Raw genomic sequence first — 16,398 nt, 5'->3', positions numbered from 1 at the left:
AGGATCTGCCTGTGTGCATTGTGGAGGCCATAAAACTCCAAATCTTAGGGTTTCCCCCTCTGTAACAAACTCCCCAAACATTGTTCTGAGCAGCCTGGTCTAGAGCAATTTGTCCCTGCCCATGGCAGGGGGGTTGGAATGGGATTATTTTTATGTCCATTCCAACCCAAATCCTAAGACTCTAGGATTTCATGATCCCTTCAGAGAGCCTTCCTGGCTCTGAGCAAAGCAGCACTGCAGGGGCTCTCTCCCCCTCCGTGATGCATCCCCAAAAGAGGAGAAAACCTGTCTCTAACCCCCCCAGAGTAGGCACCACATTTGGGGAGCCATGCCCACAGCATCTCTATTTTAGCAATGCCTTGGGGGTGCTGCCGTGGCTCATTTTCACCCCCTGGAAAGCTCACCCGGCATCTGCCTCCCTTCCCTGTTGGCAGGCAGGTGGAAGAAAGGCAGGAGCGTGCGGCAGATCCCCCGGCACACAAACACACACACACACTACTCATCCCTTTTGTCTGCCCCTCTCCCACTCCCCCTTCCTCCCCCGCACTCCCGCCCACCCCCGGTGTCTCATCCCAGGATGGCTCATGGCTCTCCAGGTACCTGCAGGGATGGATGCTCTACCCTCGGCTTCTCCTCAAGGAACCCATTAGCGCGGAGCTGCCGCTTCGCCTCGCCCTCCCCTCCCTCCCCGCAGCCAAACCTGGCTGCTGGAAAACAAAAAAAAAAAAAAACCAAAAAAACCAAAAACGGGGGAGCGGGGTGAGAAATCCAGGATAGCGCATCCTCCCCCTGGAGCGGGGGCTGAGGCTCCTCCGGGAAGGTCAGCGCTCTGTGTGAGAGGGGACAGAGGGCAGCGATGGGCAGGCAAGGGTTGGCAGGGCTGGACGAATGACCCTGCATCCCCCTCCCCCAAAATCCTTCCCTTTCTCTGTCGCAGCATTCCTGCGGGGGGATCCATGGAGAGCTCGATCCCATTGTGCTGGGAGCGAGCTGCCACCGCCTCCCCAGCATCCGCCAGGCTGGGAGCAGGAGCACAGCAACAGGGGAGTGCTGCCCATCCCATCCCGACTGCCCTACAGCGGGATCATCCCGGCCCACGTCATGTCTGAGGGGCACGAACAAAAAATTCTGCAATCCTTAGGGATCTGTCATTAAAATCAGGCTCAAGTAACTCTGGCTGTCACTGTACTGTTAGATTTTTCTTTTATTTATTTTTTCCTATTTTTTCCTTTTTTTTTTTTTTTTCTCCCTTCCCCCCATCCTTTTCTTTATTCCTTCCCCTTTTGGTCTTGCTAAGATTCATCAGATCTATGAGGACAAAAATTTCCATCAGCAGCTTTTTTTTTTTCTAGATATGGTCAGCCCTCTTGAAAGACAACCTGAGGAGAAGGGAGATGGAATAAATTCCTGTGATCTTGTGGGGACAAGGAACAGATTAGTGTCAGGATCACTCCTGTCCCAAGTTTATGCTTCTTATCCTGTGGATATCCCGTCCCTGGAAAAGTTCAAGGCCAGGTTGGATGGGGCTTGGAGCAGCCAGGACTAATGGAATGTGCCCATGGAAAAGGGGTGGGAGCTTGATGTCCTTCAAAGGTCCTTTCCAACCCGAACTTTTCTAGGATTCTGTGATCTCCGGCCTGAGACCACCAAGGAGTTGTGTTCAGTGCTGGGGAAGTGATGTGCTCAGGAGTCATGAGGGGTTTTTGGAGCAAGGCACTCCTGAAAATCTTTCCAGAGCAACTCACTCCCCAGCTCCTCCCACCCCTGTTTTAATAAAGCTTTTAGTGACGTCTGGGGCCTCCTAGATTTGGAAGGAAGAAATTAGCACAGTCTGCTGCTTGCTCCTCACGTTATTCTGTTTCCCTCAAGCTTCCCTGCTGGCCCTAATTACCCATCTCTCATTTACAGGTACTTAAATAAAGGAAATGGGAATGCTGGTAGGAAATTGGGCTGGGATGAGGATGTGCTGAATGAGGCTCCCTTTATTCCAGAAGTGACCTGGCATCACCCCTGCTGTTCTCAGCGATGCAGGAGCCTCTTTGCCACACGAGGCAGGTGCTCTGTTGTTTTCTTGGGACAAGGGGACAATTTCTGCACTGACTCCAGCTGTGGCTCCCTGTGGATAGGCGAGATTAGCGAGGATGCTTAGAGGGAATCTTTTGTTAACAGCGATGCTTGGTGGGGACAAAAATAGGGGAAACAGCTTGGAAAAAGGAGAGGCAATACGGAAAGGTGGAAAAAAAGGTAAATTGAGTCACAACTTGGTGATAAAACTGCTAAAAAGAGGAGAGCAGCGGCCTAGTTTGTGTCTTCAGGGTGGTGATGGCTGTGAGAGCAGGGAGCTGATGGAGCTCTGGGAACACAGGTTGGGCTGGGAACAGCAGCCTCGTGTCCTGCTGTGATCATGGAAAGGCTCCATGTCCCCTTGGTGTCCCTTGGAATGCCCCAATGCAGACAGACAGACACACATCCCTGTTCAGAGATAGGTATGAACCGTGCCCACAAAATGAGTTATAATGAAGCACTGAGGTTTTCTCTTTACTTTTAGGAATGTCCCATCACTGAGGATGCTTGGGTTGAAACCCTGGTGCCAAATTAGGCAGAACATGGCTTTAAAGCTGTCTGAGGTGTTGTCCTAAGACACCTCTGTGGCCAAATCCGGGACAGGTTTGGAAATGCTTTGGGATTTCAGCCTGAATGAGGGAAAATAAAACATTTAGGGGGTGAGGGCTTAGGTGTTCCTGGAGAGAGAAAAACCATCCATCCATTCAGCCAGGCAGTGGTTCAGGCAGGGAGGAAAATGTTTGGATGATACCTTGGAGGATGCCTGCAATGCCAGGTGCAAAGCTTTCCCTGAGCATTCCTAAGCTTCCTCAGGTGTATTCCCTCATGGAAGCAGAGGTGCTGCCACTCACAGGAGAGGTAGGACTCTGTAATTTGATGCGGAAGAGGGGCTGTGGTGGATTCTCCATGGAATCAGCTCTGGCTGTTCACCACCTCAAGGCAGGATTTTCTCTTATGGCCACAGGACAATCCCATTCCTCCATCCTCCCCGCAGCCCATAGCAGGGAGTCTGAAGATGGAAATCTTCCCATGAGCCAGTCTGACTTCACTGATGAAAAACAAGGCTCCCACCACCCCTAAAGTCCTTCCCACGTGCTCTAGTCCAGGAGGGAAAAATCCATGTAGGTGCTGAGCAAAGTGAAAGAGATGCTTAACACAGATTCACCCACGGGAACAGCAGGATGAGCAGGAGCAGGAAAGGTCTGGAGCAGCCTGAGCCCCTCACTCCTCATCACCTGAGCAGCTGGTACAGCCAAAAACCTGTGGCTGCACAGCTTCCCTTGGTGACCAGGGGAATCATCATCAAGGGTAGGATTTGATGCCACCAGCAAGGACCATGCCCCATTATCCCCACATGGCTGTGACATCCCAGTGCTCCTCCACCACTGTGGGAACCCAGGACATCCCTCTGGGTGCCCTGGATGGCCAGAGCCACTGGCAGGGGGCTCTGAGACCCTGGCATGCAGCCAAAGACACACGTGGGGTTTTGATCTTAGCCCATGGAGCAAATTACTAACTCTGTATGAAGAATTACAAGCCACACACACAAGTTAAGTAGTATAGTAGAGATAATCACAAAGTGAAAGGAAGGATTTTTGAGTGCTGTACAGGGGGGTTTTAAGCCTTGTATGCAGGGGTCCAAGTTTTGTACATGGGGGTCAGGAGTTCTAAGATGGAAGGATTTGGGTGTGCCCTGTCCTCCTTCTTTCTCCTTCCTAACCTCCATGTCTTTGGTGATGTTGGCACTCACAGATTGGTTTAGAGTAGAAAGTCACCATTCAATACAGATAGTAGGCATTGGGGAAAAAGTATAAACATGTAATACGTAATATATGATATAAAAGATGGCACCAGCCCCCTGGGAGGGCAGTGTGCCTTTGTCTGACCTGCTGAACGGGCCACAGCAGTTCAGGAAGAGAATCTTTTAGATAACCAACAATAAACAACCTTGAGACCGGACAACAGAGGACTACTGAGTCTTTCTTCGAAGGCACGGGTTGGAGGAGAGACTTTTCCATCTTTCGGGGTCACCCCAATCCAGGGCACGAAACCCCACACAGCACCACCACCACTCCTCTCACACAGCCTTGGGGGTGTCAGTGTGAAGACCAGACTGAAATGGGCTGCGTGGGAGGAAGGGACTGGCTCCATGGGCCACAAATGATCAGTAGATCTCCGTGGGATGATGCAGAGGATGAGGAGCAGAGCTCTCCTGGCCTGGTGGGACTCTGTCAGCTGAGCCACACCAGCAGAGGAGCCAGGTCTGCCCCTCACAACCACTCCACTGCTCTCGCTTTTTTTAGCAGACCTGTGATTTGCAGTGTTTGCTGCTGAGGAGGAGTAAAAAAAAAAAAAAAAAAAAAAAAAAAACACATTAAAATCAGAAACTTTTACTGGAGCATTTAGAGGGACAGCCTGAAGCAGGGCAGGTGGGCGAGGAGTCAAGTGTGAGGCCCAAAGTGGGCCAAACTCAGCTGTAAAACGTGGCAGAAGAAATGTCACAAACCAGTTGTGAACCAGGCCCTTTGACACGGCGACAAATGTGTTTTTCCAGCTCGCCAGGGCTGTGCAGGGGAGGAAAATGAAGTTCATTTGGAGATGTCTTTCTATTTGTGTTGACCTCGGGAGGGTCATAACAGCCAATGCCAGAATGTGAAAAATGCTGATACCTCCTTTGACTTCCTTGCTTTAGCCTCAGGCAGGCTTGAGGAGGCAAAAAGCAGCACAAGAAGAGACTCATTAACATTTCCTCTGCCCAGCAAAGAAACCAAAATAACAAACATCTCATTAAATAAGAAGAGGGGAGAATTACAAAACACAGGAGATATTTTTAGTTGGAAAACAAAGCACTTTATCTTCCTCTCAAAGTAGGGCTTTCCAGATGAAAAGGAATACAGAGAGAATTCTGCACCAGAAGGAGGGGCACTAATAACAATCTTCATTATGGGATAATATTGATAGCAGGATGCCCTCAGGTTCCCAAATGCTTCCACACCCTCCCTGTAAGTGCCGTGGGCCTGGGGGACAATGGGTGTCTGGGAACAAAGGACCTACTGACGTGTGAGCCATGTTGAAAAAGCAAAACTCTGCGTTGTGAGTGCCAGCTCCAGTGCAATAAAGTGTTCCAGGGCTGGAGATGGATGAATAGAAACGTATGGTGCAAATTAGATGTGCTATTCTTTTCCCTCTTTCATTCCTTGCGAGTTTAAAAGCCCAACACCTTGGCTTCTTCTTAATTTTATTTCCTTCCGAGGGTTTTGCTACCAAACAAATAACTGGGCAGCTTTGTCTGGTGAGCTGTAGGAGAATTAATAGGGGTTGAAAGGATGTGGAGGCAGATGGGGGGAAAATGTGGTTTCTTGTTTTCTTCTTTTTTCTTCTAGAAAGAGGAAGCAATTATGGAAGGGAAAGGGAAAATTCTAGCACAGGGAATATAGGATAATGCAGCAAATCCCTTGCTCACCACTAGAAGATATTAGTTCCTGCAAGAATATGGGATGAATTGCCCACATGGCTTCAGGCTTCTAATTTCAGGTGCTTCAAAGAGTCCTGGGTGAAGGAAAGGGTCCTCCAGACAGTGATTCTGAGGAGGAACACAATGAACATCTCAGTGCACAACTGGGGAGGGACCCCGGCAGCACAGGAGGGCACTTCAGCATCCACCAGAGCTCCTCAGAGCGTGTGCAGCACAAAATCAGCTGCACCAGAAACTTCCCCAAGTTTCCCTCGGGATCTCTCCCTTCTCACTCACTCACCCACCAGGTTCATCTGGCTCACAGCTCAGGGTCTCCAAGGAGTGACATCTCCTGCCATAAGGAGCCTCTGAGCAGAACACTCATCCAGATGAGGTGGCAAAGGCCTGTCAACCCCCCCAAAAAAACCCCAAACCAAACACATTTGCTCTAAGGCAGAGAGAGCCCACAGCCTGAACTGATGCCAAGGGGTGAATGCCACCAGGCTCTGGGTGCATCGTGTCCTCAGCGGACTGTGACAGCACCAGGGAAGGTGCCAGTGACTCAGTGTCCCTTTATTCTGGTCTCGCTCTCCTCAGGGGAAGACTCAGTTGCTGCTCACTGCCACATGCTCCTTTTGCTGCCTTTAATTGGTCTGTTGGCTTTCCCCATTCTCTCTCCTCATTTTTTTTTTTGGATCTGATCCTAACCTACAGTGCTTTAAAACTCTCCAGGAAGCTCTAGGGAGGCAACCCACGTTGACACCATCCCTGCTGAGTTATGAGATGTGGCTTTTTGCTATTTTTCTCTCCTTCCCTTGCTTCAGCTGAGCTCTTTTGGAGCAAACTGCTCGCCCTCATCCTCACTGCCCACTTTCCTTCCTGCTCTTCTTGCCCCTCTCTTATCTTGGATGCCCTGTGGCCACCCTGAAGACTTCTGCCTCCTCCCCATCCTGTCCCAATCCGTGGATCCTGTCCTTCCATGCCTGTCTGCTCCTCTGTGCCCGGAATCTGCCTGTCTGCCTCAAATTGCCTCTCTCCATCACCTCGCTCCACATCTCTCTCCTCCCTTGGCTTCCGGCTCCCCTCTCTCCTCCTCCTCTTCCCACGCACCTCACTTTAATTAGAAATACAAAGAAAATGCTTATCACACACGTCTTAATCAGCAACTCGTTCCCCAGCAGGTCCAGAAGGAAAACCCCCATTCGTCCTCGCTTCTCCCACCTCCCCCACCACCTCCACAGAATTAGGAGGAGAGTGATTAGGGGGAGAGCTCCGTGAAAGGAGGCTGAATGAGATTAACCCAGAGACCTGGAAAAGCTGGAGGGAAGAGCCAAGAGAAACGTGGGGATGTTCAGCAAGGGCTAATTCTGGAATTTCTGGGGGGAAAAGAGTCCCTGGGAGCAACAGACTGGAAGAACTGGACCTGGGAGTGCTCAGCAGGATGAGGATGATACAGCAGTGTGTCCTGGTAGCAAAATAATTAGCCTGGATTGTGGGAGCATAAATACAGCCAGATCATGGAAGTGATTATCCCCCTCCAGTCAGAGCATTTTAGATCATATTTAGCTGCTGCAGTTGGGTTTGGATCTCTTAATACACGACACTGATCACAGGGAATGAGTTCAGGCCATTGGGATGGTCAGAGCTGGTGCCTGGTGTGGGATTAGACACTGGAGAAATGATGGATTTGGGTGACCCAACAGCAGTGTCCTGTCCCTGTGGGGGGTTGTGAAGGAGACAGAACCAGGGTCTTCTGGTGGCTGGTGAGAGGACAAGGGGCAGCAGGTCCAAATTCCAGCAGGACACTCAGTTTGGGTACAAGGAAAAAGGTTTTCCCTCCAAGCAACCGCCATCCCTGGGGTTTTCAGTGCCTGAAACCAGCTCAGCTGACCCAGCAGCTGACTCAGCTTGGAGTAGGAGGTTGAGCTAGAAACCTCCTGAGTCCCCTTCATCCTTAATAATCCTGAGATCCTGCACTGAGTGTCAAACGAGGCTGTTCAGATCCAGGAGCAGAGAGGCAGCAGGGCTTGGAAAGGGACTCATTTCTTGGAGCAGGTTTAGGAGCCCAGGCTCTGGCATTTGATGGGACAAGGAGAGGCTGAATCCAGGTCATTTTGCAGAGTTAATGCCACTTTATTTTGTCCCCATCCTATGGGACATTTCTGGGGTTCCTAGGTGAAAAGCTCTCTGGGGAATATCTTTCCATCAATCCAGAGGTACAAAGGTTGCAGAGTCTCTCCCAGTCCAGTCCATGTTATCTCTTCCTGGGAGAGCAGGTTTGAGGAAGACTTTGGGGTGCTGAGACCACAGCATAAAAGGCTCCAGATCTGTCCCAACCCCTCAGGTGACTGACATTTGACTTTTCCTGAACACCAACACAGCTGCCCCAAAATCTTGTGCTTAGGAAAACTGGGTGAAATTGGAGAAGTAAGCAAAGCAGAGGGCAGTCAGAAGAAGTGGTACTGGGAGGGGCTGCAGGATTAGGAATTCTGTGTTACGCCCTCAGGGTTTTGTCCTCTTCCCCACTCACTGTGCTTGTCTTCTCCTTCCCTCCCTTCGACCAAACCGTGCAGCCCTTCTAGGTCAGCTGCTGCTGCCCTAAGTAACTCTCTTGTTCCCTGAGAACCATCACCTGCCTGGGAATAGACACAGAGCCTGGCAACAGGCTCTCCTGCACCACATATAGATTTGAGGCAAAAAAAGGGAGTCCTGACCCCTGCCCCTCACACCTTTCAATTTAACCACCACCAGTTTGTGATTCTGCTTTAACCTGGGCTCACGGGACCTCCTGCCAGCAGGACTTCACTGAAACACCCTCTGCCTCCTCCTCTTTTTGCTCCTCTGGGATGGCTGAATTCCCACCAGGAACCACCAAGCCAGGAGCTTTGGGAGTGAGGACCCACCCTAAGCCTTGCTGGCACCCTGCCCACCATCCTGAGCACAGGCAGGGCACCCCCCCCACCACCACCCTGTTGCCAACAGGCTCAAAATCCCTTTTTAGATTATCCTGATGGATCAGCATCCCACTGCCTCCGGCCACTGACACTGGGAAGGGATGAGAAGGCCCAGTTGTCCTCAGCACCTCTCCGAGGGTGTTCCGGCGGGGAAACTCTCTTGGATTAGGGAATCCTTTATCTCTGGCTTATGTAAGACCCGGAGACTCCTTTTATGGTTGGCTTTTCCTGCCTTGTCAAAAGCGAAGAACAAATGTAGCTTCATCTGCGCTGGTGGGCTGGCTCACTGATTAACCATCTGATTCAAAGCTAAGTACAGAACAGGCTTTTGATGGGCGGATTTAATTCGGTGTAAAAAACCAGGATGTCGTCCCCCTCCCTCACCCAATATTCCCAAGATAGTGGTTGGTCTGGTGCAATTAAGCCGCGGGGATGACTCCCACCTACCAAAGCCTGAGAAAGTCCAGAGCGCTCCAATTTGCGCTGAAGTGGCTCCTTTGAGTGTTTCCCCCTCTGCTTCCCCCCTCCTCTTTGCTTTTCCTTTCTCTTCTCTCCCTTTTCTTTTTTTTCCCTCCCCGCTGCTGATTTACCACCATTCCCAGGCATTTGCATGAGGAGTGAGCTCACCCCGTGTGTGTGTGTGTGAACGCAGGGGGTGTGCGGGGGGCCCGTGGGCGTCTGACACACCGGATTCCTCCTCATCCCGCCCTCCCTGAGCCCTGCCAGGGGACGCATGTTAATGATGACCGTGCTGAGTAAAGAGTTGTGGAAGGAATAAGTGTTTTTCCTGCGCTCCGAGAGGCGGAAGGTGCGATTACTCATCCATCTCTCCAACTGTCTCCAGCACCTTTCAAGTGCTTCTCGCGTCGAGTCTGGGGGCGTGAGCGAGGGGGTGGCAAGCGAGGGGAGGCTGCCAAAATCTGGGTTGCCACAGACACCGGCCTCGCTTTTCCTCCAATGAACGCTGCGCTGAGAGTGCGAGAGGAGGCTGGGCACCACCCACATGTTGAGCTGCGCGGAGTATAAGTAGATGGAGGAGCCTGGACTAGTGGCAGTTCAGACAGGGAGGAGAAGCAGCTCTTTGCATCTCCAGTGAAAGCGGTTTTTGACTCACCTAGTTTGCCCGAGGAGAAATCACCCGGATTTTTGCTGCAGCTTCCAGCTTCTTTGTGCATCTCTGTGATTTTTCTCCGGCGGGGACTTTGCGGCGTTCCAGATTCCCAGCGGGATTGGACATCCTATCCAACTCCTCTCTCTGTTCCTGGAGGATCCTGGTTCTCTCTGGGACACCCCTGAACACGTGAGACCGGCGTTTCCAGCTTGGCACCGGGAGAAATTTGCCTACAACTCTCTCTGGGATCCACGTGGACCAACCAGCTCGCTCTGCGGTGATATCTGATTGGGTTGTGTTTGTGTCCAAAAGTCCTTGGAGGGGGGTTTAGAAGTCTCTGTGTGTCTCTCAGGAAGTGTTGTGGTGGGGGTTTTTGGGATCCAGCTTTAGTGCCAGGGGCTTATAACCCAGTTCTTCCCGCGTTTTGCCACTCGCACGGTCGGAGCCATGCAGCTGGACAATGTCACCAGCGCGGGCGTCCACTCCTTCCAGGGGCACCGTGGAGTTGCCAACAAGCCCAATGTGATCCTGCAGATAGGGAAGTGCAGGGCAGAAATGCTGGAGCATGTCCGGAGGACCCACAGGCACCTCCTGACAGAGGTCTCCAAGCAAGTGGAGCGGGAGCTGAAGGGATTGCAGAAATCCGTGGGGAAGTTGGAGAACAACTTAGAGGACCATGTCCCAACTGAAAACCAGAGATGGAAGAAGTCCATCAAGGCCTGCCTGGCCAGGTGCCAGGAGACCATTGCCCACCTGGAGAGGTGGGTCAAGAGGGAGATGAATGTTTGGAAGGAGGTCTTTTTCCGCCTGGAAAAGTGGGCTGACCGCCTGGAGTCCATGGGAGGCAAATACTGCCCTGGAGAGCAGGGCAAGCAGACGGTGTCCGTGGGGGTGGGAGGCCCAGAGATAAGGCCGAGTGAGGGGGAGATTTATGATTATGCCCTGGACATGAGCCAGATGTATGCCCTGACCCCTCCTCCCGGGGAGGTGCCTAGCATCCCCCAGGGCCATGATTCCTACCAGTGGGTCTCCGTGTCGGAGGACGCTCCAGCCTCCCCGGTGGAGACCCAGGTGTTTGAGGATCCCCGGGAGTTCTTGAGCCACTTGGAGGAATACTTAAAGCAGGTGGGTGGAACAGAGGAGTATTGGCTGTCTCAGATCCAAAACCACATGAACGGCCCAGCTAAAAAGTGGTGGGAGTACAAGCAGGACTCCGTCAAAAACTGGGTCGAGTTCAAGAAGGAGTTCCTGCAGTACAGCGAGGGAACTCTGACTAGGGATGCGATCAAAAGGGAGCTGGATTTGCCCCAGAAAGAGGGGGAGCCCCTGGATCAGTTCCTCTGGCGCAAGAGAGACCTGTACCAGACCCTCTATGTGGATGCAGATGAGGAGGAGATCATCCAGTACGTGGTAGGCACCCTCCAGCCCAAACTGAAACGTTTCCTGAGCTACCCCCTGCCCAAGACCTTAGAGCAGCTGATCCAGAGGGGGAAGGAAGCCCAAGGTAACATGGAGCACTCTGAGGAGCCCAGTCCACAGAGGACCCCTGAGGTTCAGCCGGGAGACTCCGTGGAGACTGTGCCCCCCTCAACCACCGCCAGTCCCGTGCCGAGCAATGGGACTCAACCAGAGCCCCCCAGCCCCCCAGCCACTGTCATATGAGCTCCCCTCAAGGGGGTCTGGGTTCCGTGGAAGGGAGAAGGGGGCTTATTTAGGAAGCTTCTCCTTGGAGGGAAGTTCTGGCTGAGACGAGACCTGAGGAGTGCTCAGTCCAACAGCCCAGAGCAGAGGGATTGGCTTTGCTCCTGGGGGGAGGGAGGTGGTGGGGGAGAGGCACCCCAGGATGGGGCTGCCCCCCTCACCCAGGCCGTGCCATGCTGTGGTGCTGGGGACCCTGCTGGCACCACTGCGGGGAACAGCCAATTTTATGAGAATTCCCTGACAAGAAACTAGAGACAATTCCCAACTTGTGAAGCGGCTGCTCGGCACTGGCAGCTCTCAAGGACTTCATACGAGTGCAGCAGTTGGTGGAGGGTTCCTACCCAACTGGATCTCTCCTTTTCCTTCTCTCCTCCCTCCTCCAAGAGGGTGGCCCTGTCCTGAGGAGACAGCTTTCTTTTTGACCCTTGCCTGTTTTTGATTAACCTCTGGGTTTCTGTTCACTTGGTGATCTCCTGCTCTTACTTGCTCCAAAGGATTAAAGTAATTTTTTAAATTATTTTTTGGTTTAAGAGGGAAAAAAATCCTATTATTTCAGGAACTGAAAGCTTTAAGAATCTGGATTATTTTCTGTGGTTTTCATTTCACTGCACCTAATACCTGCTTTAATGTGTTTCCTCTTAAGAGGCTCTTACTGGTTTACTCCTTGTCTTGAGTTTCTGCTCACTCTAGTTTCAAGGCCACTGCAGTGCAGAGGCAGATTTCATCCTTTCTCTGCACATTATCCTGTGCATTCAGCAGGAAACAGATCTTCTAATTAAATTTTGAGCTCATTTATTGAAAGAGCAGTCTCCTTCCTTTCAGAGAAGAGAGGGTGTTCAAGGTAGAGAGAGGAGACACCAGAGCTCTTTTGAGAGAGACTGGGGGGGGGAGGGAAAGGAAATAAATAAGGATTTATTTTAAGGATTTGAATGAAACAAACAAACACACCCTAAATTCAGAGCAAAATATCCCCAGAGCAGCAAATTGAGTCCATGCTGATGTGTGGAGACAACAGGAGCTTTTGCCATGTAAAAGCCAAAAGAAGTGAAGAGAGGATCTGTGTGCCCCAGCACAGTTTTAGCCTGTGCATTGCTGCAAGGAGTTTCTGCTCACACAGACAGACTCCAAATGCTCCTGGAAAGCCTGGCACCTCTGTCCTGGAGCAGCAGAGGACAGAGTGTTGTCCGCTCACAGAGGAATTCCTGCAACATCTCGCCACAGATGGAGATGGACTTGGACTTTGTGACTTTTTCCATGTTGAGACAGGAAACGCTCAGCACTCACCTTTGGCCAGTGCTTGGTGACAGGACTGAGAGGAGAAAGACATTCCTGAAGTTTGGCTCTCCAAAGCTTCCCGAGGCTGGACACATCTTGGGCATCATCTGCATCCACCAGCAGACCAAATAAACAGCAGGGATGCAGCAGCAGGAGTGACCCTGGGATGCTCCTGGCACTGCCACAGTGGTGACACGTGGCACTGGTGGCTCGCAAGGCCTTTGCTGAGACTCCTTCCAAGAGGCTGAAGGTAAGGAAGCTCTCTGGCATTCCCTCCTCAGAGCTAAACTGGTCATGGAATGTCCAACAGAAAACTTGCCCTGGGATAAAAACTCAGCTGATAAAAACTCAGCTGAAATGGGATACAAAGCATTGGGGCTGGGAGAAAGGGGAAGGGAGAGACAGCCAAAGGGAAATACAGGAATGGGAAAAGTTTCTAAAGAGGGCAGTATCCTGCACTTGCTGATTAAATGGGAAAAGAATGAGAAGCTTCTTAATTAGCCCAGCCCCAGAACCTGCCTTGTGCTTCATGGGGAACCTCTGGGCTTGAGTCCTCAGCTGAGGCAGCACATCCCAGGTCCATGCACAGCCCAGAGGAGCTGCAGCTCTGCTCTGCATCCTTGCTGGGAGCTGGTCTCAGGAATGGTGGGAGCTCTCCTCTCACTTGTTCCCAGTTTGTCAACAGCTCTGCATGCAGAAAAAGGATCATTTCTCACTAATGACCCGGGCTGAGTGATGGGGGAGTGGGAGTCACTGCTGAGGATGAGCTGGCCGTGTATTACAAGCTTTGTCTCCTCTTGCTTCCAGTGACTCACTCAGATCCTCCTCTGAGAAGGAATCACTTCGCAGCATGCAGCATTTGGGAGGAAAGCCACAGAAAAAGCTGCAAAACAAAGGCCTCAACTTCAGACCTGCTCTCAGGACCCTCAGCCACCAACAGCCAGATCCACCGCCTGAAGGAAAGATTGGCACAGGTAATTACATCCCATATTACTTTGTGGGTCTGCCTTAATCTCCCCAGTGCCCTGACCTGAGATATTGAACAGCCCAAGTGCAAAAAGCTGTGCTGGTCTTGAAACCTCAGTCCCAGGCGCTGCAGCAGCCTGGCACCACCAGAGAGGTGGGATTTCAGCTCCTTGGTGTCAGAATCCAAGCGCCAGCCCCAGTAATTGATGCTCCAGGGACTGCACACTGTGGCTTTCCCTTGGCTGGACCATGGGCAAATCCTTAAAACCCCAACACATGGTGGGTCCTCCAGGCTGCAGGCACAGCAAAATTTAATCCCAAATCCTGAGAATTCCCCCTTACTCCCCACTTCAAAAATCTCATCAGAGTTGGTGCATTTTTTTTTTCTTTTCCAGCAATTCCTGCTGCTGTTGCTGAGATTCCTTCTCTGTGTCCAAGAGCTTTCCCAGGGGAGAAGAAAGTGCTGCAGGAAGACAGAGGGCAAATCATGCACCAAAGAGCCTCCCATGCAGTGCAATGCAAACATTCAAGGTGCTGAGAGCCAGAATGAAACTGGGAAGCTGCTTCCAGCAGTACAAAGAAAAGCCTGAGCTGGTCCAGCTACTCCAAGCACAGAAGGAAGTGCTGAGAATGGAGAGAGAGGCCAGAACAGAAGAACCAAGTCCAGGCTTTGGAGACAGTGGGGATGCTGGGCTTGTGCTGACTGTCTGTGGAGAGGATTCTGCACCTCTGCAGTCTGGGGCCGCTGGGACTCACCTCAAGAAATCTTCACTAGAAAATGATCCTCACTGAAAAAAAACTTTCCTGATTAACTTTGCCAAGGGGCTGATCCTGCCTTGGCTACGAACCCTCCCCGCTGGCCATGCTGTAACTCACCTCTCCTGAGTCGTCTCATGCGGGTATCAGTTCCAAACCTCAAAGGGCTCCCGGAGTTTGGAGAAGCATCCCACGGTCCAGATGCTTGTCTGAACTGTTGGAGCCTGCACATCTGGGCCAGCTGTCTTGCCAGCAAGGAGCCTCGTGAGACAGCAGGTGCTCTCTGGGTCTGCATGGGCCAGAGTTACTGCAAGAACTGGGGTTCTTGTGCTGGCTTTGGAGTGACTGTTTCCATCCAGACCCAGGGAGCCCAAAAAGAGCTCGAGTGAGCTGGACAAGACAGTTTTGGTTCATCTCTCAGCCGAAGAGGTCCAGTTGGTTCCTCTCTCTTCCAGAGCCAACTGTCCTGTGTGTGGGTGTGGGTGTGGGTGTCAGTGTGGGGGAGTGTGTGTGTGTGTTGAGCAAAAAAAATCCACATTACTTAAATTCTGTGGTGTTTTGTTGCATTTGAATTAAGCCAGAGGGACCTAAGGCACATTCCAACAAGGCTCAGCAAAAATGTCCAGGACTGGAAAATTCCGTAAAACCATGTAAAGACAGATTCCCAGGCATCATCTTAAGGTCTAAATGATGTTTGATTTTTGAGGTGCTTAATTTCCACAGTCTCTTCCAAGGGACTAGACTGCCTCAATAGGCATTTTATTTTTCCTGCTTTTTTTAGGGAATTAGCCTGTCTGTGCTACTTGGTCATTTAGTCCTGAGTTTTTTCACATTTTCAGCTGGCTTTTTGGAGTGTGCAGAACTGAATTTCCTGGACTGATTTGATTTCAATTGTTGCTCCCAGCAAATTGGAGCTTTACTTGTAGCACCCTGGTTTTTATTACCAGCCTCTCCAGGAAGGACTGGTAGTTTATTTTCCTAGGCAGAGTCATGTGAATGAGAAGTGTGGATGTGTTGTACCTCTGGAACTTTAGCAGATATCAACCACTGCATTTTTTTTTCCTCCCTAGGCGATTTTGCATTTACTGATGAAACTATCTTTAGAGTTTTTATTTTTACTAGAGATATTATTAATTCAAGCAACCTTGTGCAAAAGGCAAACACGTTGAATCGCTGCAGGTTGTAGGGGTTGAAGCCAAAAGGTCTTTGTAAGCCGACATCACCTGCCCTGGATCTGACTGGATCAGGCAGTTTATTCCTCATGTGTCATGTTGGAGTTACAAGATCACACCAAGCCACTAGAGCCTGTCAGTAGAATAGTGCAACACTCGATTTGCTATTGTAGCAAAGCCTTTTGTAGATTTATACAATAAAACTTTGAAGTATCTGCTTCAATTGCTTCCTGCCTCATTTTCTGGTCTTTCTTCCTTGGTTCATGGGTGACTCAAGTATCACCTTGGTTCATGGGTGACTCAAGTATCTAACGAAAATTTGGGGTTATTGGGGTTACCTGATTTATGGAAATCTTCTCAGCAAAAGCATGTGGTTGACATAAAAAATGAAATGCACTGAGTTGTTCAGACCCTAAAACTGAGTCAGATGTAGCCCATGAGGTTGGGAGAAGTGGACCTTTGTGGGATTGTGGATCCTGCAGGGGTCTTTTTGGGTATAGCTGAGAGAAGAATCTTTGAAATGAGGACAATCCCATTCCCACCCATGTTTGAGAAATTCACAGAAGAACTGAGGCAAGATAGGACAAGGTAAAGAAATTAAACCTCAGTCAGCTCCATTTGACAACCAAAGAGCCTTTGTGGGTGATAAACACCTGCACCCAGCAGAGATCCAGGAGCTGGGGCTTTGTTATCTGATGCATTCTCAATTCCTTGGGTTCATTACCTCTAAAACATCTTGGGATTATCCAGGCTGGTGTCAGGGAACACAGCAGGGGAAGGAGTTCAGAGTGTTTTAAACGGAAATGTTTATTTTTAGCAATAGATTGATTGGCCCCAAAGATGTTCAGCTAAAGGACTCTGCCTCTGCAAATCCTTTTCCAGAAAATCTTTGCACTCAGATGGATTTAGCCCCATTCCCTGCTCCATCCCTGGTCTTTCTCCAGT

At 50.8% G+C, this 16,398-nt stretch overlaps 1 protein-coding gene across 1 annotated transcript; it reads left to right on the top strand.

Moving 5' to 3' along the window:
- Positions 1–9,534: 9,534 nt before the first annotated feature.
- Positions 9,535–15,680, top strand: ARC (activity regulated cytoskeleton associated protein). Its single transcript, XM_038129556.1, has 3 exons — positions 9,535–12,809; positions 13,367–13,533; positions 13,921–15,680. Exon 1 carries the CDS (start codon positions 10,031–10,033, stop codon positions 11,243–11,245), a length of 1,215 nt encoding a protein of 404 aa, XP_037985484.1. The 5' UTR covers positions 9,535–10,030; the 3' UTR covers positions 11,246–12,809; positions 13,367–13,533; positions 13,921–15,680.
- Positions 15,681–16,398: the final 718 nt, after the last annotated feature.

Source organism: Motacilla alba, chromosome 2, assembly GCF_015832195.1.
Source record: "Motacilla alba alba isolate MOTALB_02 chromosome 2, Motacilla_alba_V1.0_pri, whole genome shotgun sequence".
NCBI lineage: Eukaryota > Metazoa > Chordata > Aves > Passeriformes > Motacillidae > Motacilla > Motacilla alba.
Note: the sequence above shows the minus strand (reverse complement) of the source record. Positions and strands in the feature narration are given on the sequence as shown.